At 38.8% G+C, this 22,505-nt stretch overlaps 1 protein-coding gene across 3 annotated transcripts; it reads right to left on the bottom strand.

Annotated features, from left to right (window-relative positions):
• Positions 1-235: 235 nt before the first annotated feature.
• On the bottom strand, positions 236-21,535 carry RBM45 (RNA binding motif protein 45). 3 transcript variants are annotated; one of them, XM_058664676.1, is made up of 10 exons: positions 21,102-21,534; positions 19,241-19,363; positions 17,076-17,202; positions 13,788-13,910; positions 12,537-12,716; positions 10,686-10,815; positions 10,425-10,509; positions 10,058-10,221; positions 7,813-8,013; positions 236-356 (listed from the first exon to the last, which is right to left on the bottom strand). In XM_058664676.1, exons 1-9 carry the CDS (start codon positions 21,399-21,401, stop codon positions 7,821-7,823), a joined length of 1,425 nt encoding a protein of 474 aa, XP_058520659.1. In that variant the 5' UTR covers positions 21,402-21,534; the 3' UTR covers positions 236-356; positions 7,813-7,820. The 3 variants fall into 3 exon arrangements, with proteins under 3 accessions (XP_058520659.1, XP_058520658.1, XP_058520660.1); XM_058664675.1 differs by lacking the exon at positions 236-356 and adding an exon at positions 4,792-5,099 and having other exon boundaries at positions 21,102-21,533; XM_058664677.1 differs by lacking the exon at positions 236-356 and having other exon boundaries at positions 7,813-7,975; positions 21,102-21,535.
• Positions 21,536-22,505: the final 970 nt, after the last annotated feature.

Raw genomic sequence — 22,505 nt, 5'->3', positions numbered from 1 at the left:
CACGTCTAAAGCAATTCAGACAAAGCTCCTCTGGGTCCTACCGTGGCTGTAGCTACGATCAACCTTCAGGTTAATTATTTCAACTAAACCTTGACATTGAGACACTGGCTTCAATTCATACAGAGAGCGATAGAACTCACTTATTCTGTGATGACCACTCAGATGGATTTCCCCAGGGCCAAGCCATCTTAAATATAATGGTGCTGCATTTTACCTGTGAGTCTTTTCTGCATAAACACAAATTACAGTCACTGTATGAACTACAGCGTGACATTTTAACTCAGTATACCTGTCTGATCCTCTAGTCATACCATACCTTCAGTTCCCAGGGTCCATGTGTTCTTGAGTTCCTGTTTCTAGAAGAGGTAATAATGTAATCCATTTATTAGGATTAGGGTATCAAAAAGAAACTTTCTGTTCAACAAGGATGACCTTTATGTATTCTCTTACTTGAAATCCTATGTAAAAACAATGGCAGGCCCGGCGGTGTGGCCTAGCGGCTAAAGTCCTCGCCTTGAACGCCCCGGGATCCCACATGGGCGTCAGTTCTAATCCCGGCAGCTCCACTTCCCACCCAGCTCCCTGCTTGTGGCCTGGGAAAGCAGGAGAGGATGGCCCAATGCTTTCGGACCCTGCGCCCGTGTGGGAGATCCGGAGGAGGTTCCTGGTTCCCGGCATCGGATTGGCGCAGCACCAGCCCATTACGGTTCACTTGGGGAGTGAAACATCGGATGGAAGAACTTCCTCTCTGTCTCTCCTTCTCTCTGTATATCTGACTTTGTAATAAAATAAATAAATCTTTTTAAAAAAATGGCCATGGTTTCAAGGAGAGCTTTCTATCCACATATGTAAGACATAATAATGTCAGTGTGTGACTGTATTTCTAGGGAATAAAGCTATGTAAATATAATCCATTTGTTCTTGCTCTGAATTTTAGATCTAGATTTTTTGAAATAGTTATTGAAAATCAAAATTACCCATAAATTAACAAGAGTTAGGGTATACCAAGAATGTACCTATCTAACCAGAGCACTGAAAGAACATGCACACAGATGTACTTGTACACAGATATATTCTTGCATCCTATTGATTAGGCTTTGCTGACACTGATACTACTTACACCTCCTTCAGACTCTTCTGGATGGCTTTAGGATGACATACAGTCACACTCTTCTGTACAGCAAAATTCCTTCACAATTTTTACATGTGGGCCTGGTGGTGTGGCCTAGCGGCTAAAGTCCTCGCCTTGAACGCCCTGGGATCCCATATGGGCGCTGGTTCTAATCCCGGCAGCTCCACTTCCCATCCAGCTCCCTGCTTGTGGCCTGGGAAAGCAGTCAAGGACGGCCCAAAACTTTGGGACCCTGCACCCGTGTGGGAGACACAGAGGAGGTTCCTGGTTCCCGGCTTCGGATCGGTGTGCACCGGCCGTTGCGGCTCACTTGGGGAGTGAATCATCAGATGGAAGATCTTCCTCTCTATCTCTCCTCCCCTCTGTATATCTGACTTTGTGATAAAAATAAATAAATCTTTAAAAAAAACAATTTTTACATGTAATTTTTACACATAAATATTAGAAATTAAAGAGCAGCTTTGTATGACATAAAGAAAATTATTATAATCCTTTACAAACATTAAAGATATTAGTGAACATGAAAATCTGGTCTGTTTAGTTATTTGTGAAGCTGCTTATACTGTTTCAACTTCTAAATGCAGTTTACATTTACTGATATCACTGAGGGAAGCACAGCTGCTTAATTCTATAAAATGTGTAAAGTAAAAAGATTTTCTGTGTCTTACAACAGTTGATCTGAAGCCTAATACACAGAATTTCTTTAGGTCAGCATACTGCCAAGTGAATGCCAATGACCACCCAATTAGAACCAGCTAGGGAGCTTCTGAAATCCTGCACATCAGTATAACCTGTATTTTAAAGATTTATTCAATTTTTATTGAAAGGTAAGACACACAGAGAGGAAGACATTGTGTCTGCTAATTCAGTCCCCAAGTGGCCACAATAGCTGGAGCTCAGTTGATCCAAAGCCAGGAGCCAGGAGTTTTAAAGCTTTGGGCAGGCACAGGGTTCTAAAGCTTTGGGCTGTCTTCAACTGCCCTCCCAGGCCACAAGCAGGGAGCTAGAGGGGGAGTGGGGTCACCTGGACATGAACCCGCACCCATATGGGATCCCGGTTTGTGCAAGGTGAGGACTTTAGCCACTAGGTTACCGTGCCAGGCCCTAATCTGTATTTTAAACACTCACAGTGATTCTTTCACACACCAGTTTGAAAACCACTGTTGTTTCAGTCATACAAATCCTATTATTTTATGCTCAGTGCCTTAAATAACACTGGCATGTTGCCCTCCCCTGTGTTTGAGTGGCAATATTTATCACCACCTAGTGGTAAACTCTGTATTTGTATGGGTTCATCAGTATTGACTGCGGTCTCAAAATACTATAGGAAAATTCACAAAAAGCTAAAATTCTAGGGTGAAAAATTCCTTGGTAATTTTCATTATTATTATTTTATCTAGGAGGGATGAAACCTGTGGAACTAATATCGCTTTATAAATACATTTGACCATAAAAATCCCTTTTTAGCATTTCAAGGGAACAGAGTTTGGGTCAGGATGCTCCCAAAGCAGTCAATTTACAATTGAAATCTGCAACAAAAAACTAATGAATCCCAAAGTCTTCATTTGACTTTATTTTAAATGTCATTTATTATTTTAACCACATACTTAAAAGAGTTTTGTCTTATCATTATTTCTAAAGACAACCTCATTGTGTTGAGAGCTTTAACAACTGACACTTGCTAGCATTCATATATTATGCTAACATACTCAAAGTACATCCAAGAGGTAAGTAGTCATTTAGCTGCAGACAAAAGTACTAATTACTAAATGTTATTTCTTAGGTTTTAGAATCCCCACCTCCCCATTTAAAGAAAAATGTGACAATCTGGCTTTGAAAGATGAAGTTTTGGGGTTCAATTTCAACAGATAAAAAAAGTAGGACTAAAGCTAATTGAAGACACAGAGGAAAGGTACCCTGAAGCCAAAGTAGGCACTGTTTGCTGAGATGTCCAACTGGGAAAGAAAGCTAAACAGACAGCTGTACTGAAAAAACAGCATTTGGTAGGCAGAGAGGTAGAGTACAAAGTCTCCTTAGAATTTATACAAAAGACTTGGGGCCAGTATTGAGATGCATCAAATTAAGCTGCTGCCTAAAATCCCATATTAGAGGGTGGACTGTTTTCCTGGCTTGCTCTGCTTCCAATCCAGCTCCCTGCTAATGTGTCTGGGGAACCGTGGAGGATGGCTCAAGTACTTTGGGTCCCTGTCAATGCATGTGAGGAACCTAGCTGAAGTTTCAGATTCTGGCCCAGCCTTGGTTGTTGTGGCTTTCTCTTTTTTTCCTCTTTCCTTCAAAATATGATAAATAAAACAATAATATTTAAAATATATTAATTAATTAATAATAAATATGATTTTATAAGGAAGACCTAAGGGACTACACACAGAAGAAGCACTCCTTTTTCCTGGTACTGTTGCGTGACCTTAAAAGGTGAAAAACAAACACTACAACCATTTAATCAGAACAAAAAATCTGGAGGGCAGGAAGGTATAAGATAGCCATCATGTGACAGATTCAACTTTCACGCAGCCTGGTGGAAAACCTTGCACTCAAATAGGTGAAAATGGTAGAGAATATTTTAATCAAAATCATGTGGGTTAAGCAAACATGCAATAAACTAGGGTGACCAGGAGCTCCTTTGCTATAACCAACTAAAGGCTTTACTTTTATACTGTTTGGCTCTAGTACTTGGTAGGACTACTTTGCAGGGAATTCAAGCATTATTTGGGCGGTAGAACCAGATAACTGAACCATATGTACAGTGAGTATTTGGATAAGTGAATTATCTGTTGCTAACTGAGCCTCAATTCTCATCATTTAGGCTTCTCATTTCGGCTTCTCATTTCTAAAAAATATGCTATTTAGCTCACAGAGAAAGCTTGGTTTAGCTCTTCAGTAAGGCCTACCTGGGAACCTAAGACCAGAAATTTTCTTACCAAAATTAAAAATACTGATTGAAAATAGGATTTTATTGACTGAGAGATACTCAACTATGAAAAGTTTTATGATACTCAATGGATCCAATTTTTCATTTTTTTCAGTTAAATTCAGGAAATGCATATGAGGTAAGCTGGTGATGTTTTTCACAACTGCATATCACTTATAATATTTTTGTTTTTATGGTGCCAAGTCCTTGATTTGAGGTATCTTTTTGACATCTATCATTCACTTAAAGAACTGCTGTAACTGTAGATTGGTCTCACTCACTGACAATCCCTTTCTGCTGCTTCTTGCCAAATAAATAATCTTTTTTTTTTTAAAAAGTACTTATAACAATAGCTTTTTATCGATATTGTTTTCATAAGATATTTAATTACCAAGAGATTTTGGGGGTAATTATAGAATCATAGAACAAATATTTCTAATGATATACCTTTTGACTCTTATTGTGACAGTACTTAATTTGCAAGTATAGACTACACATCAATTTTCATATTTTATTGAAGCTAAGATGCAATTTAATTGATTAAAGCACCTTTACGTTTCGTTAAGAACGAAAAAGACTTTCAACTACACTATGGAATATAACTGATACCAAGATGTTTCCCACTTTGAGGTACCAATATGTGCATCTTAAAATCAACGTCAATTTGTCAAATTTTAAACACTGCCTATGAAATTTTTCATTTTTTGTCTTTCACATAAATAACTCATGATTTATTTAAGCAATAAAACCTTTATTATTGCTACATATAACAATATTTGCTCTAAGAAAACTTTATTTCTGCTACACATGACACCATATTGCTCTCAGAAACTACTGCATTAGTTTCAGCATTGGCTTATGAACACAAAAATACATGTGAGCAACCTCTGCTTCCCAGACAAAACAATGTTGTGCACAAACTATCAAGTATTTGGAAAAAATTAAAAATAAAAAAAGCTGTCAACTGTCCACAGGGAGTGCGTCCAGTCACATTTTCAGTCAGTCAGCTGAGGGTTATGTCAATACTTAGTCTCTGTTCTGTAGAAAGAACACAACACAAGTATGAAAATCATCACCTGAAAGCAAGCAGCTGTTGAAGATAGTATTCCTAAAGCATTAGGAATTGATCCTTTATTTCAACATTAGCAATGTTAACTCATCTCCAATGAGAATCCAATGACTTTAACATTTTTTTTTTCCATTTCTTGGGCAGGCTCACTTTATCCTGGACTTACTCCTCAGGGACAAAAGGTTATCAACACTCTTCATGAGTTGGGTTTGTGTCTTTGAAATTAGAAACAAACACAAAACTGTATCCCCTCCCACCAAAAACAAAAACAAAAAACCCACAACTTCAACTGACATAACCACATAAAATCTGGTAGTCTTTCAGATTATTTTATTGAAACTTAAAATATTTAATGCAGCAACAAAGGAAGAGCATTGCATATAGGTATAAACAGACAATCTGCAGCAAAAATGAAAAAAAAAAAAAAAAAAAAACTTGCTGACATAAATGTGATCCCGTTTTATCTTTGCCCTGAATATGTGCACTGGTTCAATAAGGAGGAAAACACTAGATTTATATTTTTTTCACTAGCTATGCTGAAGAATACATTCCTCTAATACAAGGCATTTGATTCACGCCCATCAATTTTAATGGGAAAGAAAAGGTATTATAAAGGTGAATTCTCATTGCACAAGCTGACTATGAGACAGTTCTGCACCATTAAACTTCCTTTCACATAATTTGGATGTCATTATTTTTAGAGGAGATGCTAAGAGATTTGGCTCATACTTGCAAATGTTTTGTTTTTCTTTTTCATCTTGTTTTTTTTTTTTTTTTTTAAAGATTTATTTTATTTTTATTACAAAGTCAGATATACTGAGAGGAGACAGAGAGGAAGTGGAGCTGCCGGGATTAGAACCAGCGGCCATATGGGATCAAGGCGAGGACCTTAGCCACTAGGCCACGCTGCTGAGCCCCTTTCTTTTTCATCTTGTAAGGAATTTTGCTAACTCACTCTCTCTCAATAATCCTATAGGAGAAAATAGGCCTCAGAAAGATGGAAAACCTACCCAATCTTAAGAAATGCCAGAGCTGGAAATGCAACCTATATTTTACGATTTTAAGTGTTATCTTAACATACAGTTATTAGGAAAGGCTTAACCACATTAAGAGTAACAGTTTTTCACACTAAGAAGTCCATATTACTGTCCTTTATAGGGGCAAAGAATCATTAAAAATCTCATATGCTGCTCTTATATACTGAAATATTCAGGCAAGAATAAATACACTCGCATCTACCTTTTTATTGAGAAGGTCAGAGACCATATTGTCTGTCTTGCTACCTTTAGCAACCCACTACATTGAATATTTCCATTTAATATAAAAGGAAATTGAATCTCTAGGGAAGTTAGAATCTGACTGGAGGAGACAGAGCCCATGGTAGTTTTTTAAAACTGCCTCACTCATCTAGTATCTAATTATATATGAGTAAATTAGATAATCAATTCAGTGAATAAAGAATTTCTAAATTTAAAAAAAAAAAAAAAGAATAAATACACTCTGCATGTTATTTCAGAGTATATAGAGAATTTCATTTCTGACGTTTTATTCAGGTACAAGAAAAACTGCTTGTTAACTCTTTTTCATTGTCAGTGTAATATTTCTAGGATTAAACCGCTGATACTGTATGCTGTAACAAGCATCAATTTTGTCGTGAATGAAAACATTTTAAAATTAGGATTACTCATAATGAGCCACGGGTAATTTTCCCTTGCCAACTGCTCAGAGTTCTACAAGGAGGAACTAGTTGCCTGACTTGCTCCAGGAAAGGTCCTCAGCATAGGGCCTGAGGAGAGTCAGATACTTGCTAGTGACATAACGAGTTAGCCAGAGAAGCTTCTGTGATAAACGACAGGAAGTTGAGGCTGAAGTCAAAGGGCTTGTGCCTACTGACCATCTGACCGGTGCTAGAGCTGGGAAGCTGCTCATCGCAGCATTATGGTAACAGCTTCCCCTGAAACGCAGAATCCAGTGACAGAATAAAAAAGTCTAACTGCAAAGACTGTCTAACCAAAGCGCAGATATAAATTAATCAGCACACAAAAAGAGCCTGAAGTTTCATCTCTGAAAACTAGCAAATAGGAAAAAAGTTCTTATGGGCTCCATGTATCAGTATTCATGTGTACTCCATGTATCAGTACACATGAGCATCTTGGGTAAACTGTCAATATTTAAAAAATACATAATACACACACAAGGATATTTTCTGAATGTCTATTTCAATGTATAAATGCTCAAACCAAGTCCAGAAAAACATCAACATTTAGGAAAAAGGCTCAAAAAAGGGTACATTATTTGATACAGAGTTTCAGGCATGTGATCAGTGAGAAGCCAAAAATTCTTTACAAAGATTGTTAAAATTATTTTAATTCTTCAAAGCAAAACATATAAAAATATTTACAAGCAAAAAATAACTTCAGTTTTCTAAAAAGAAATCTGGTTTTGTTTTAAAGAAGGACAAAACAATTCTGGTATCAAAAACACCTTTTTGAAAATTTTTTAAAAGTTTAGAAACCTAAATTGTAAAACAACTGGATTTTATCAGTAGAATTTTAACCCAGAGTACTCTTAACTAACTTTGAAATCTCTAAAAAGAAAAGTCTATACTAAAGTGCTATGCATATCCATCGTGCTATGCTTTCTAGGTAGCATATTTTAAAGTACAGACTAAGAAATGCTTACCTCAATAGTCAGTAGGTTCTTTGCCGTTTGTTGGATTCTTCTCTGGGGGAATCTGCCAGCATGACTTTAAGCCTGACTCCATTCAGAATCTTTCCGTGTAGAGTCGCAATGGCATCATTAGCACTCATTCTATCTGCATACTTGGCATACCCCACATTTTTTCCTGACACAAGGTAAACTTCGATCAGGTTACCAAAACGACTGAAACAAAGTGAAAGAATCAACTGAAATCAAGCTGCTCAGGTCTAAAATTTGAGGTTCATTTTGGATTCCTTTTTCACCCTTCTCTCCATGTGCAAAACCCCATTCACGTCACATTTAAACATTTTAATTTTTCTTCATTGTCACTGAGGTCTGTTTGCTCACTTCATCATCTTTTCCTTAGATTACTCTAAAAGTCCCTTCAGAGACATGACTTGTTTTTCCATGTTTGCAGTGAACCATATTCCAGAATCATTAAAGGGAAAATCCCAGAAGTAAGCAATTCATAAGTTTTAAACTGCACACAATTTCGTTCAGTATGATGAAGTCTCTCACCACCCCACTCTATTCCATCCACAGTGTGCATCATCAGGCTACGGGCCGTTAGTCTCTTAGCAGCTATTTTGGTTATCACACTGACTGCTTGCATTCAAGTAACCCTTACTTTACTTAATAATGGCTCCAAAATGAGAGCATAATGATGTCAGGCAATTTTATTCCAGTTTACTGTTATAACTGTACTATTTTACTATCATTCTTGTTGATTTGTACCATGCCTAATAAGAAAAACTAAACTTTATTACAGATACATATCTACTATATATATTATGTAAGTACAAACACATATGAATACATATATAACTATATTTTACATGTTCATATAAGTATATATGTATAAAATATATATTCTTTATATTTATATATATTCAGCAGTATCCTTAATCTTAGGCATTCCCCAAAAGTCTTGTCTCTCTCCAATCCATTCACTACTCTGTCTAGCCAGTGATCTTTCTTAAATATGAAATGATCACTTAGTCTCTAAGATCTGCCCAGTAGCTCCCTTTGCCACCAGGGTAAAGAAAGTCCTTAGTACAGGGTTGTAGGTTTTTCTTGACATGGTCTTTCCTCTTTACTCACAATCGCTCAACGTCCATATGCTAATGATCTCATAGTTTCCCTGGGAGAAATGATCATTCCACCCCCAGGCTTTCTTTTATGATAAAATTACTTCTATCCTTTGGGTCTTGAGCCTTTGCTTCTTTCAGTACACTTACTCAGAGTTTCTAAAGTAGGTGGTTTGCTGTTTATTTTTCACATTCCTTATTACAGCACCAAGTTCATGAGGTTGCAATTTCCTATTTATTTGTCTTTCTCCCACATGAAATTAGATATAAGACGACTAGGGCTATAATGCCTTATTCATATTACTATAATCTTGTTTAAACAGTCTCCAGCACTTAGCATAGCCTATGCTGGCACAAAGGAGCAATTCAAGAAACAAACAAAATTAATTAACACATAAAGGACAAAACTGTTGAACCACACACCTGATATTTTGATGGCTCTTTAATAAGCTTCCTATGTACTAGTTTAATTCTCCAATGTTCTTATAAAGCAAATATAACAAAACCAAAAAGAAAAACTCTGGAGTAACATTAAAAACACAAAATAAAGAAGAACCTTCTCATTATTCATTGAGCAACTGCCTACCAAACATGATTGCATACCTTTTAAGAGCGCAAAGGAGCACAGACAAAATGGGAGATATTATATTTAGCAAACGCTGCTCAGTAGAATCACAGATAGGTGAAAAGAATTCTAGTGGAAAGGTCTGTGCAGATGTATTGCCTATGAATGGACAATTACTCCATTTTATGACTGTAACCTTTCAACACAATCAAACATGCTTTATGAATTCAAAACAAAATAACAGGAAATTCTATGTAGATATTTAGGATATGTGACTGACAAAGATAAGGTAATGATTATACATTGAAAAGAAGTATTATAAAAGATTATATATAACATAAGATACAATATATTACATGCAATATTTTCAATGCATAATATTACATATATTGCAATATAAAGATTATATATGTGTGTGTATATATATATACATATGCATATAATTAGTTTTTAGTAGCACAAAACAGACCATCTCTGACCAGTTTTGAGTAGGGGTTTTCATGATTATGAAACTGTTTGAATTATTAGCTCAAGTTTTATTAAAAATTGCAATTTTGTAAAACAGAAATCTTACCAGAATATATCCTCTAACACATCTAAAGGTAAAGGGTGAGGATTAAATACGATAAAAAGTCTTTCTTTCACAGGAGTTTCAGGGGGGGCCTTTTTTTTGCATGATGGAAGTACAATGTCTGTCTGGATTTGAGGCAACTGTGATGTAGAACTTCCTCCAAATTGCTGTTGAATTAGTAGGAACAAACAAGAAAAGAGAAACTGTAAGTTAGGAATTTTAGACAAGAGTTGAAGACAGATGTGTCTCATAGCATCTATGTGGTCATCTATGGATCTGAAACAGTTCTTACATAGGTAATAAACAAAGACCCACAGACTACAAACTACTTGTAACATGCATTATACAGGCTAGCTCCTTACCTACTTACCAGAAATTGCTGCTGACTTGGGTTGTTCCACACCACTGATGCAAGCTGGGCAGCTACCATCTGGGTTGCCATTTTTCTAAGGAGACTGGAGACAATAACTGATAATTTACAGAAAAAGTAGCAATATTTGGTCTCTTAAGAGTAACTGGTTTTGTGTGATATCATCACGTAAGAGGTCAACTGTTTTTCTATTTTTATTTTTCAAGTCATAATCAAGTACACCCAAAGCTTGGCATTAGACACTCGTGGAATGGTACTTACTCTGTTGCATTACTGCCGTCATCGATAAAGGAAACGCCTATCCGATTCCCAGGAGGATACTGAAACCCATGTAACTTATATTTTGCATAAATTGCTGATGCTACATTAAAGTATTGAACCACTCCATGCCCTAAAATAAAGTATGCAGAAACAAAACATAAATCAGACCGAATGCCTCAAAAATAAAGCAATACAGAACCCCAATACAATTAGTGTTTGTAGAACCAAACGTATCAAAAAACAAAGATATACTTACTATACATGTATAAAATACTATCTTCCTAGAAAGCTAATCATAAATTAGATTTTGGCAAAAACATGAATGTTAAATTTTAAGGAAAATGGAGCAATAGTATACGTTCTAACTCTAAAAACTGAAGGCCATTTTTTCACTGAATTGAAAAGCAAAGCAAGATATTTCATTTGCTAGTTCACTCTCCAAATGTCACTGACATCAGGGGCCAAACCATGCAAAAGCCAAGAGCTCTACACTTGATCCCCAGGAGAGGCAGGGGCTGAAGTACCATCACCTACCATCAGCTGCTGCACAGGATGCATGAACAGAAACCTGATGGAGAGTGGAGGAATCAAGACTTGAACCAGCACTTCATTATGGGAGGCGGGGTGTCACGATTTAGCAGGAACTCTAAAAGAACTAAACCATGTGGTGTACCTATAGTACTGGAATAGATCCCAAGCATGATTTCTTCACAGCACTGTTTCATTCCAATTCTTCAATAAAACAATGAAAAAAAGAACCAAACACCCTGGATTTAATGAGTGCCTATTGCGTGCTAGGACTCAATTAGGTATTCTACTTACATTATTTCTTAATTTTTATCTAATTCTAGCAATCAAGATATTAACAATCCCATTTCAGGAATGAGGAGGTACAAAAAGAATAAGCTGCCAAGGTCGCTAAACTACATGCCACCACTGTCATTTGTACCTGAGTCTAACGCAAAATGGAATGCCAAAAATGTTCTATTACGCTATTTCTATTATGCTTCCTTGAACAAAACATCTTAATAAAAATCAAAATCTGTGGTGGGCATAAGATGTTATTTTCAATGACTATATCCCATACAAGGGCATCTGGGTTTGGGTCCTGTTTCCTTTTGAAACTTCAACTTCCTGCTAATTGCAGCAGACAATGGCTTAACTGGTTGGGTCCCTGCTATTCACACCCACATGGAAGAGATCTGGATTGGTTCCTGGCTCTTGGCTTCAGCCCACTCTGCTCCATGTATTGTAGACATTAGGGAAATATACTAGTAAACGGAAGATCATTCTGTGTGTGTTTACGTGTGTCTCTTTCTGTCTCTCAAATAAACAGTTTTTTAAAATTTCACTTAAAATAATGACATACAAACACTAGATAATGGGTTTAATCAACGAACAAGTATAAACTAGTTAACAAGCTCTATTTCAAATACCTGATACTACAGCTTTGCTTCTACTGAGACTAGGGAGAAGTATAGCGATGAAATGCTTGAAATGAAGGGAACACATTTCATCTAGGGCCATAAAGTTTAAAAAGTAAAAGAAGAGATGACTCAAGAGGAAATTTGTTATGCCTTTATTTAGCATGAGCTAATAAAGCACACAGACGCTATCCTGAGGTATTTCTGTTGTATATATGGAAATAGAGAAGGTTCTATTTTATGGAAATTAAAAATGTTTTCTTAAAGAGAATGGCTCTGTATAAAACATATTACTAGGGTGCTTTTGTTGTTAAGGTATCACTGAGCTTTAAAGCTGAAAGCAAAGAAAAGGGAAATAAAATTGTCACAAACAGTATCTGACATTTCACTGGAGAAACACTGAATGACAATGTAGATGTGACTTTACCATAATTCGAATAAGGATCTCGTTGAACTTCACAGTACTCTAATCCAGGCACTATGTCGAAGAGGCTGAAAAGCTGTTCCTCAGTGAAAGGAACTCTTGACACAACTGACAAGCGTTTAGAGATAGCCTCCTGGCCTCTGTTGTCATTTTTGTCAAAACCTGAAAATTCCGATGGTTGTTCTCCAAAAAAAAAAAAAAAAAAAAAAGTAAATCTTTCAATTTCTTAGCACTTAGGAATTCTACTTCTTATAATTTCAAACACTACACATTAAAAAGTCCACTGCATCAAAGAAAGGCCCTGTGTTTCACACTATGTATTTGGGCATCAGCATTTACCAGAGGGACTAATGACAAGAAAACAGAATTCTTCTTTTTTTTTTTTTTTTTTTTTAAGATTTATTCATTTTATTACAGCCAGATATACACAGAGGAGAGACAGAGAGGAAGATCTTCCATCCGATGATTCACTCCCCAAGTGAGCCGCAACGGGCCGATGCACGCCGATCCGAAGCCGGGAACCTGGAACCTCTTCCGGGTCTCCCACGCGGGTGCAGTGTCCCAACGCATTGGGCCGTCCTCGACTGCTTTCCCAGGCCACAAGCAGGGAGCTGGATGGGAATTGGAGCTGCCGGGATTAGAACTGGCGCCCATATGGGATCCCGGGGCTTTCAAGGCGAGGACTCTAGCCGCTAGGCCACGCCGCCGGGCCCAACAGAATTCTTCTATTCCCTGCCTTCAACGCAGAAGTGCAGAGACTACTTTCATAGGGGTATGTTTAGCATGAAAGAGTGAAAACCAGGACATGCAGTGTACCTGCGGGTTCCTGTCCTAATTTTCTACGTTGTAGACTTTTCTTTCATCACTCATTTTTTTCTTTTTCTAGCTTATATTTTTGCCATCTTTCTCCTCCCTGTAGCCATAATTTTAAAGCAGCAGCAGTCTGGGGGCAAAACTTTGGAATTGAAGCTAAAAGAATACCTGTCTTCTGTACTTTTTTAGTCAACCATACAGATGGATGCTTACAGTGGAAAGTAGCAGTAACAGAGTTTTATATGTAGGTAACACATAACCGAAAACTGTAATTGAAAGATAAGTGCTATACATTTGCAACTTTAGGAACCATTACAAAGTTTTAGGAAAAAAGAAGTACATTTAAGATTTTTATTAAGTGATTTATAATCTGATAATGAAAGAATATTTTAAGAAATTGAGATGTTACATATAGAGTTAAAGTAAAGCTAGCTCACTTACCAAACGGAAACATATTTACTCTAGGTTCATGTCCCAAAGCCTCTTGCCTCATATTATTGTAATACTCTTGTTCTGAGGACTCAGATGCTTTATTCTTAGGTTCAGCCAAAATGGCCCTAAAACCTGAAAAAGAGAATGCATAAATTGCTAAAATAATGTGCCAACAAATACACTTGACTGCTAGTGTTTAACTTTTTAAAACATTATTGTGCCAGAGCAAGTACTGTGGAACACTGGGTTAAGCCAGCATCCTAGGAGTGCCAGTTTGAGTCCTGGCTGCTCAACTTCCAATCTGGTTTCTTGCTAATGGTTGGGAAAGCAGCAGAGCATGATCTATGAAGTTAGGCCCATTGTCACCCAAATAGGAGATTCAGATACAGTTCTAGGCTCCTAGCTTCAGCTTGGACCAGCCCCAGCCAATGCAGTCATTCAGGGAGTAAACCAATAGATTCAAACTCTCTTCTACCTCACCTTCCAACTTGGCCTTTCAAATAAATAAATATTAAAAATTATATATATATTTATACTGTACCAGGCAAAATCTATACTACAGCCATTTCCAATAGCCCTATTTCTTTCCTTTGCCATCATTTTACATGGCGAATAGTCAATGAAAATCAGCAAGAATCCCTAATTATATAGACATGAAAGATCAGTAACTATGCTACACCACTGAATCTCCACTGACTACAGATAACATCTTTCATGTGTTCATGCTCCTTAACATAAAAATCCTGAAGAGCTTCTTCATATTTAACTTGTCCTGAGGATTTTTCTTTAAAATACACTTGGAATATATTTTACTTTAAATTTTAAATTTAGATTCTTCAATCTATCACGATATCTCTTAACAGGTCTCCTTGCTTCTGCATCAAGTTTTAATTACGGCTCTAAGAATGAGCTTCAAGAGGTAGGAATGTTCCACATTCCCCTGAAACTGTGAACGAAATGCTTATACATCTATGCATGCCCACAGTCATATTCAAAAGGTTCATCACTTTCAAAATCTTATTCAGTGTCTTTAAAGAGGATAAAACCAACCAGTCTAACTTCTTTCTTTGGAAATCGTTCCTCAATACTGTGATTAAATCAACAATTGTAAGTTTTTAAAAATTATTCTTCTCAAAAGAACTCAAAACGAAACCGTAATATGTATTAAGATTGAACTCTTCATACACTCTCCAGAATATAGCTCTAATACACAGTTAAGCTCATCTCAGATTGCCTCAGCTGGAGCACTGTCTTACACAGATGGCTGCCTTCAGTCCTAAGGCCTCGGGTCAGTTTACTACTGGTACTGTGCCTCTGCTCACACCTCTCTCACTTCAAGCAGGATCCACCTCCACTGGATGGGTTGCCATGCTCATTCAGCTTTCCTGTTGCTCACTGCTGAGACCATACCACACGTCTTTCAACATGACTTGGTAAATTGTTACTGATTTGCTACAAATGGCAATTTGACAGAGAGCTTTATTGAGAGTCTACAGCAGATACATGGAGTGACCAGAAAACATACACTTCCTGCCTTCAAAGAGCCTTTAAAAATTGTAATATTCCTTGTTTTTGTCTATTAGATCTTGGCTGCCCAATAATCATGCAAAATGTCACAGCTGCCATATATTTCATTTGTATCCCCCTCTTTAGCACATTGATGAACCTTCAGGTATCAATTAATGATGATTAAATGAGAAACTTAAAAGGAACTAAAAAAGTTTTGGTATGCACATTGGGATTTCAAAAATTTCTACTTGTTAACAAGAATTCTTTCCTGCATGTATAGTTTCTTAGCATATTTTCAAACCCACTATTTATTCCATACCCCCTTTCTAAAGATCAACTCAACTGTAAGTATGATGCCAAACAATATTCTCCCTGGCTTCTTTAAAATTCTTAATCTTCATTATGTATGCTAGCAATAACAGAAGATACAAATACAGTCACTCCAGCTTGAAATTTATCCATATTTATCTATGCTAGCAAACCTTATAAATCCTGTATTAATTATCTTTATTAGTTAGTAAGTGTAATTCTATTTAAGCTTTAAGTGAAATGTGAACAAATACTTAAAATAAAATTTGAGGCAATTTTACTTATTTGTATTTATTTAAGATTTTATTTTTAGTTGAAAAGCAGAGTTACAGAAAGGAGACAAAGAGGTCTTCCATCTGCTGTTTCACCCTCAAATGGTTGCAATAGCTGGAGTTAGGCCAATTTGAAGCAAGGGGCCTGGGGTTTTTTCAGGGTGTGTTGGGGCCCAAGAACTTGAGCCATCTTCTACTGCTTTCCTAGGCCATATGCAGGGAGGTGGATGGGAAGTGGAGCAGCTGGGACTAGAACTGCGTATGAGGTGCCAGCACTACAGATGGAGGCTTACTCTACTCAGCCATGGAGCCAGTCCCTATTTATACTTATCTACTTTCAAAGATTTATTTATTTGAAAGTCATAGTTACACACAGAGAGAGAGACAGATCTAACTTTCATTTGCTGGTTTATTCCCCAGATAGTGCTAACAGCCGGTGCTGGACCTGACAGAAGCTAGTAGCTAGGAGCTACAAGGAGAGACAAAGATTTTACATCTGCTGGTTTACTCCCCCAAAACTGCAATGGCTGGACCTGAGCTGATCGGAAGCCGGAATTCAGGAGCTTCTTCCAGGTCTCCCATACGGGTGCAGGACTTAGACCATCCTTGAATGCTTTCCCAGGCAATAAGGAGGGAGCTGAATGGGAAGTGGAGCAGCCAGGACAAGAATCATTGTCTATATGGGATCCTAGCACTTGCAAGGTGAGAATTTAGCCATTGAGCCATCACACTGGGCTCATATTTTAATATTTAGTTATTTTAATTGGACATAAGAGCTACAGAGAGAGGGAGGGGAAGAGAGACAGCTACCCTTCATCTGCTGGCTCACTCTCCAAATGCCTAAAATGTTAAGAGCTGAGTCAGTCAAAGGATGAGAACCAGGAGTCTCTTCTGAGTCTCCCATGTGTGCGCTAGGGCCCAAGGCCATGATCCATCCTCCACTGCTTCTGCAGGCCATCAGGAGGGAGCTGGATGGGAACTAGAGCAGCCGAGACATGAACTGGCATCCATGTAGGATGACTGTCCAGAAGGACCTGCTGGCTCTGCCGCGGTGCTGGCCCCTGGATGATATTTGTATTAAAATACTTATTACTCAGGCTAAATTAACATGTATGGCTAGTAGAAAAAATTAACATTAAATCCAGTTATTCAGAATATCAGAATGTTAAGAAAAAAGCTTTTAGCAATATTAAACAAATATCCTTACTTCGATCACAGTTTTCTATCGCTTGAGCAGCTTGTGATGGTTTTAAGTATCGTACGTAGCCCAAACCTTTACTTTCTCCAGTGACTTTATTCTTAATAATGCTGCAATACTCGATATCTCCATATACCTACAGGAGTCCAAAATTAACAATTAAACAAAAATCAATTGAAATTAACATACATCTGCGTTTCTTGCAGGTACTCAACAAAATCCCTCCATAATTTACAGATATTTCATATTGCTTTTTTCACAGACAAGGATGTTGGCCCTCACAGAGTTCAAATAGCTGCCTAAGTCAGAAAGACAGGAAGAGTTTGGATATGGCATGAAGAGCAGCAAAGTTTTGCTCAGCAGGGAATTCTAGAACTGGATTTTCTAGGTTCAAATCCTGGCTTGTCATTTAAAAGTGGGCATTTTATTTATCCTTCCTATGCCTCTTCATTTGTTAAAAAGAACTAATAACAGTCACTACTTCACAGGGTTGTCTTGAAGCTTAAATGAACACACACACACATTCATCACTTAAGCAGTGCCTTGGACATACTGAACAATCAATAAACACTGGCTATAACTTTATCTTCTAACAGGACTCTGAATGACTGCATAATCTTTTGATACGGTATCTCTGAAATACACTGGTTCATTGAAAAAGTTAATATTCGAGGTGAGAACTAACTCTACTTCTAATGCTGGGTGAAAAACAGAATAAAAATTCTTAGAATTTATTATTTATTCTATAAATTCCCTTGTAGTTGATTAACACTGTAAGTTGCTGTACATTCAGATAAAAATGCTTTATTTGCTCATTTAAACCAAGTTTATAACTAAAGCTTAAAAAAGCTATTTCAGTAGTGTAAGAAATATGGAATACATATCTTGGCATCTATTATTTTTGCCATGTCTTTTTTTTTTTTTTTTTTTTTTTTTACAGATTAACTTTTTATTTGAAAGGCAGAGTTACAGAGAAGGAGAGACGGAGGAAAATCTTCCATCCGCTGGTGCAATCCCTAAATGGCAGCAACAGCTTGAGTTGAGCTGATCCAAAGCCAGGAGCCAGGAGCTTTTTTGGGGCCTCCCACAGGATCCCAAGGACCTAAGCTATCTTCTGCTACTTTCCCGGGCTGTAAGTAGAGAGCTGGATCGAAGTGGAGCAGCTGGGATACAGACAGGTGCCCATTTAGGATCCCAGTGCCTCAGGCAGAGCCTTACCTTACTATGCCATGGTGCCGGCTCTTTAGTCAACTCTTAACCGAGATAGAACCAAGAAAGTTTACAGATTACTTTTTATTGCATATTCCTTTTCTCTGCTTGTTGCTTACCTGACTCATTGTACCGGGAAGGTTAGCAGAAAAGGGATAAAAGAATAAAAAACCTGAAAACAGTGTGAGAACTTTTTGTAATAATTGATGTGAAGTTTATCAATGCACATGCGTCAATGACTAAAACAAATTTAAAGTATCTTCAAATTTCATTTGCTTCTTAGCACTAAACTTCTACAGTTCAGTGCTGCAGCTGGCTTCTTCAGATGTAACTACTTTGAAGGCTCAATTTCCACGTAAAATCTCTTCGAAGAATAAGCTTTTCTGTGAAGGATTACAATGGCATCCTATCATCCACCCTTACTACTTGACAGCCTCAGGCCTGCCAGACACACAGGCAGTACAGGAGAGTGATAAGGAGAGTCAAAGGTTAGAGCCAAGGGGTACACTATCTCCTAGAGTGGTTAGACTCTGTGGGAAGGATAGTTGATTGGATATCATTTGCATGAGAATGACTGATTGGATACCCTGCCTGTGAGACCAATTGATTGGATATCATTTGAATGAGAACAACTGACTGTATATACAAAACAAAGACATGTGCTTCCTCCTTAGGCAGGAATTCTTATTTTTCTTTTTTTAAAAATCTGTATTTTTATGATAAAGACCAAAGGGAGGAATACGACCATTATTATTTTCCAATTTTTATATATATTTTATAGAAAATTAATTATCCTAGGTTTAAAATTTATTAAATACAAATTAGCCTAAAGTTGATGACCTAAAAAATTATTCAATATTCACTATACTTGACTGGTCTTCCTCCACAGTACTTCACATTTAGTGACTGTATGATCTATCGAGGACTAGGAGTTGTCACTTACACGGATTAGAAAACAGAAGTACCTTAAATTTTTCCCGCAGATCTTCTTCTGTGTAGGACTTTGGTATCATAACAAAGATCCTTGTAAGTTCTTCATCTTCAACATCTCGGTGACTTCCAGAAGACCTGGACTGAGCAATGAAAACCTAGGAGACAAACAAAAGCCATTTTAAACTGCTTTCTTTCTAGAACTAATGTTTAGAAAAAACTAATATAACCATATTCTGGTCTATCTCAGTGGCCCTCAAAATGATTTCTTATGCGAGTAGAAAAACGCCTAGAATATGACCTGAGCTTCTGCTTACCTAATATTAGCAGTTCAGTTTGAAACATTACCCGTGACATTAGGTTGGTTTAAATCTAACGTTTTATACTACTGTCTTTATTTAATGTTTAATTTTTTTCATTATGTATTATTTCAGAAGAAAGTTCAAATCTCTAATTAGGGTTGTGGATTGGTTATACAGCTAGAAACATGAAGTTTAAAGTATAATTTCATTTTTATAACCTAAATAGTGTAACAAAATTAATTAAACTACTATACACACATAGGGTCCTTGAAACTTTAAATTACATTTGAAAGAGGAGCTAAATTAGAATTGAAGCATTAGTTCATTGGAGATAGCAGTCAAAAGGCCATAAAACTTAAAAACCTGGTCTGGCAAGGTAGCCTAGTGGCTAAAGTCCTCACCTTGCACAAGCCAGGATCCCATATGGGGTCTGGTTCTAATCCCGGTAGCCCCGCTTCCCATCCAGTTCCCTGCTTGTGGCTTGGGAAAGCAGTCAAGGATGGCCCAAAGCCTTGGGATCTTGCACCTGTATGGGAGATCCAGAAGAGGCTCCAGGCTCCTGGCCTCAGAGTAGTTCAGCTCCGAACATTGCAGCCACTTGAGGAATGAAACAGAGGATGAAGATCTTCTTCCTCCTCCTCTTTGTATATCTGACTTTCCAACAAAAATAAAATAAATCTTAAAAGAAAAAAAAATGTAGAAAGCCATGGGGTTTCATAAATGTTGAGCAGTGGAGCTAAGGTGTGGTATGGGATGGGGGTGAGAAGGCTGTTTGGAAAAAGCCTGTTTTAGCCATGTAAAACTCTGTTTGCATACAAGATGATGACAGAATACACCTAAACACATAATTTACTTCCAGTCATTTCTTTGAAAACTCTCCAGCATAAATCCACGTGCTGGGTTTTGTATGAAGTTTTACGGAAAGCCCAGAGAGTGTCCCTTACAGTAAGGGAATGTTCAATAGGGAGACACGCAGTGCAGCTCCAAGGACAGACAGGATGAAAGCCCGGTGAGATGAGCGATTCCCAAACCTGGAGGACTCAAGTGCTTCTAGTCTTTGACAGCAACTGTAAAACACACGAATAACCTCCTCCCCCCGAAGGAAGATGTCTTCTGACTTTTGGGTTCTAGATACAGGGACTCTTCCAAAAGCCCAAACTGAAATTTTTGTTGTTGTTTTCCGTGTTTACCTTTTCCGTCCGGACAACAGAGCCTACCCCCAAATAACTTTAAATTGGATTAAAAAAAATTCTAAACCTGTTGCTACAATACTCTTGACTTGCAGATCCTCCGGAACTCTGCAGAAGCAAAGTACAGGAAGAAAAACTGAATGCAAAGTGGAAGGCAGGCAGGCAAACATGAGGGAGGGGGAAGGAAGACAGCTTGCCCAAACTGTGGCTGCTGAAGGAACCCGGACTGTCTGCCGAGGGAAGGCCGGGCCACTCACTGCTCAGCCACCTGGGTCTCCACAGCTGCCGGGCACCCCGTCCAGCAGCCTCGGCGGGAAAAGGATCCTCTCTTGAAACAAACAAACAAACAAACAAACACCGCTCCCCAGCCCATCCAGGCAAGGTTCCCCGCCCCGAGCGCGCACCTTGATGGGCTTGCTGTCGTTGGGGCCCAGGCACTGGCCGTGCATCTCCTCCATGGCCCTGCAGGCCTGCGAGCTGCGGGCGAACTTGACGAAGGCAATGCCCTTGGACTCCTTCGTGTGCTTGTCCCGCACCACCCAGATGTCCTGGATCTCGCCAAAGGGCGAGAAGCGCTCCCTCAGCAGCGACTCGGGCGTGTACTTGCTGATCACCAGGAAGATGCGGCTGTTGGGCGGCTCGTCCAGGCTGTCCACGCCGGGGCGGAAGCCTCCGGCGCTCGCGGAGTTGCCGGCTTCGTCCATCTTGCTCCCCGCCGGCGTGGGAGCCAGGCCGCGGTCCCCCTCGGTGGTCTCGCCCGCCGCCGCGCCGCCCGCCACGGCCGCGGGGTCCCAAGCTTCCGTTGAGAAGTTCGGCGCTGTGCTTCCGGAAGGCGGAGTCAGGCGGCAGGCGCTCGGCTGCTGTCCGCCCGCGCACGGTGCTGGCTTTCTGGGAGGGATCCTCAGCGCCCCCTGGCGCCGCGGATGACCCTCTGCCGGCCCAGGCGTGCGATCCTTGTTGCCTAGGCCACAGGCTAATCCCAACACTGCTTTTACTCCCGCTCCCCACCCCAGGCTCGCTATCGTTCAAGAAACATTTATTCATGACACTGATTACAGATGCTAAGGCCGACTTTATTCAAGGGGGCGGTGATGCAGCTGGGTCTTGGAGAGACTGGATTCAGTTGTGACTCTAATAAGAGCATGAGGGAAAGTGGCGATTTAAAACCAAGGAGCGAGATGGCGCGGGGGAAGAGGGTTTAGTGGAAAATTGCCAAGAGAAAACAAGCGGAGCAAGGGGGGTTCCTGGTTTACCAGAATTTTCAGTCAAGGCAAGCCAAGGGATTTGTCACTAATCTCATTTAAAAGGATTTTTGCCCCAAATGCCTTATACCAGGACAAAGAGATCAAGGTTGCCCCTAGTCAAGCTTTTGGACAAAGGAGAAATTCAACATCTTGGTGAGATTCAACAGCAGATCACTATAGCACAGATTAAAGTTGCAGACTCTTGGAGCTGAAAAGAACCTTTGAGGTCACTCAATCTCACCTTCACCTGCTAGAGATGAAAAAAATGAAGCCCAAAGCTCAGCCCAAAGTACCAGAGATACCAGCACCAGAACCCAAGCCCGAATCAAATGGATGTGTTGATCAACTCAACTCTTAAAAACCCCTGGAGTTTGAGGAAAGTTGTGGAATTAGGGAGAAACTGTAGGATGCAAGCAGAGGGGAAGTGCCTTCTGACTTCTAATTCTTTTTGTAAATAGAATTTAAGAGGTCAGCAGAGAGCCACAAGGAACGCAGAAGGGCAGACTGGATTTAGCAGCGACTGGAAATTGAGTGAAAGGCCCTGAAAGTGAACTGAGGTCTAAG

This window comes from Ochotona princeps, chromosome 5 (assembly GCF_030435755.1).
Source record: "Ochotona princeps isolate mOchPri1 chromosome 5, mOchPri1.hap1, whole genome shotgun sequence".
NCBI classification, from domain to species: domain Eukaryota; kingdom Metazoa; phylum Chordata; class Mammalia; order Lagomorpha; family Ochotonidae; genus Ochotona; species Ochotona princeps.
The sequence above is the reverse complement of the archived record's forward strand: the minus strand, read 5'-3'. Positions and strand labels throughout refer to the sequence as shown.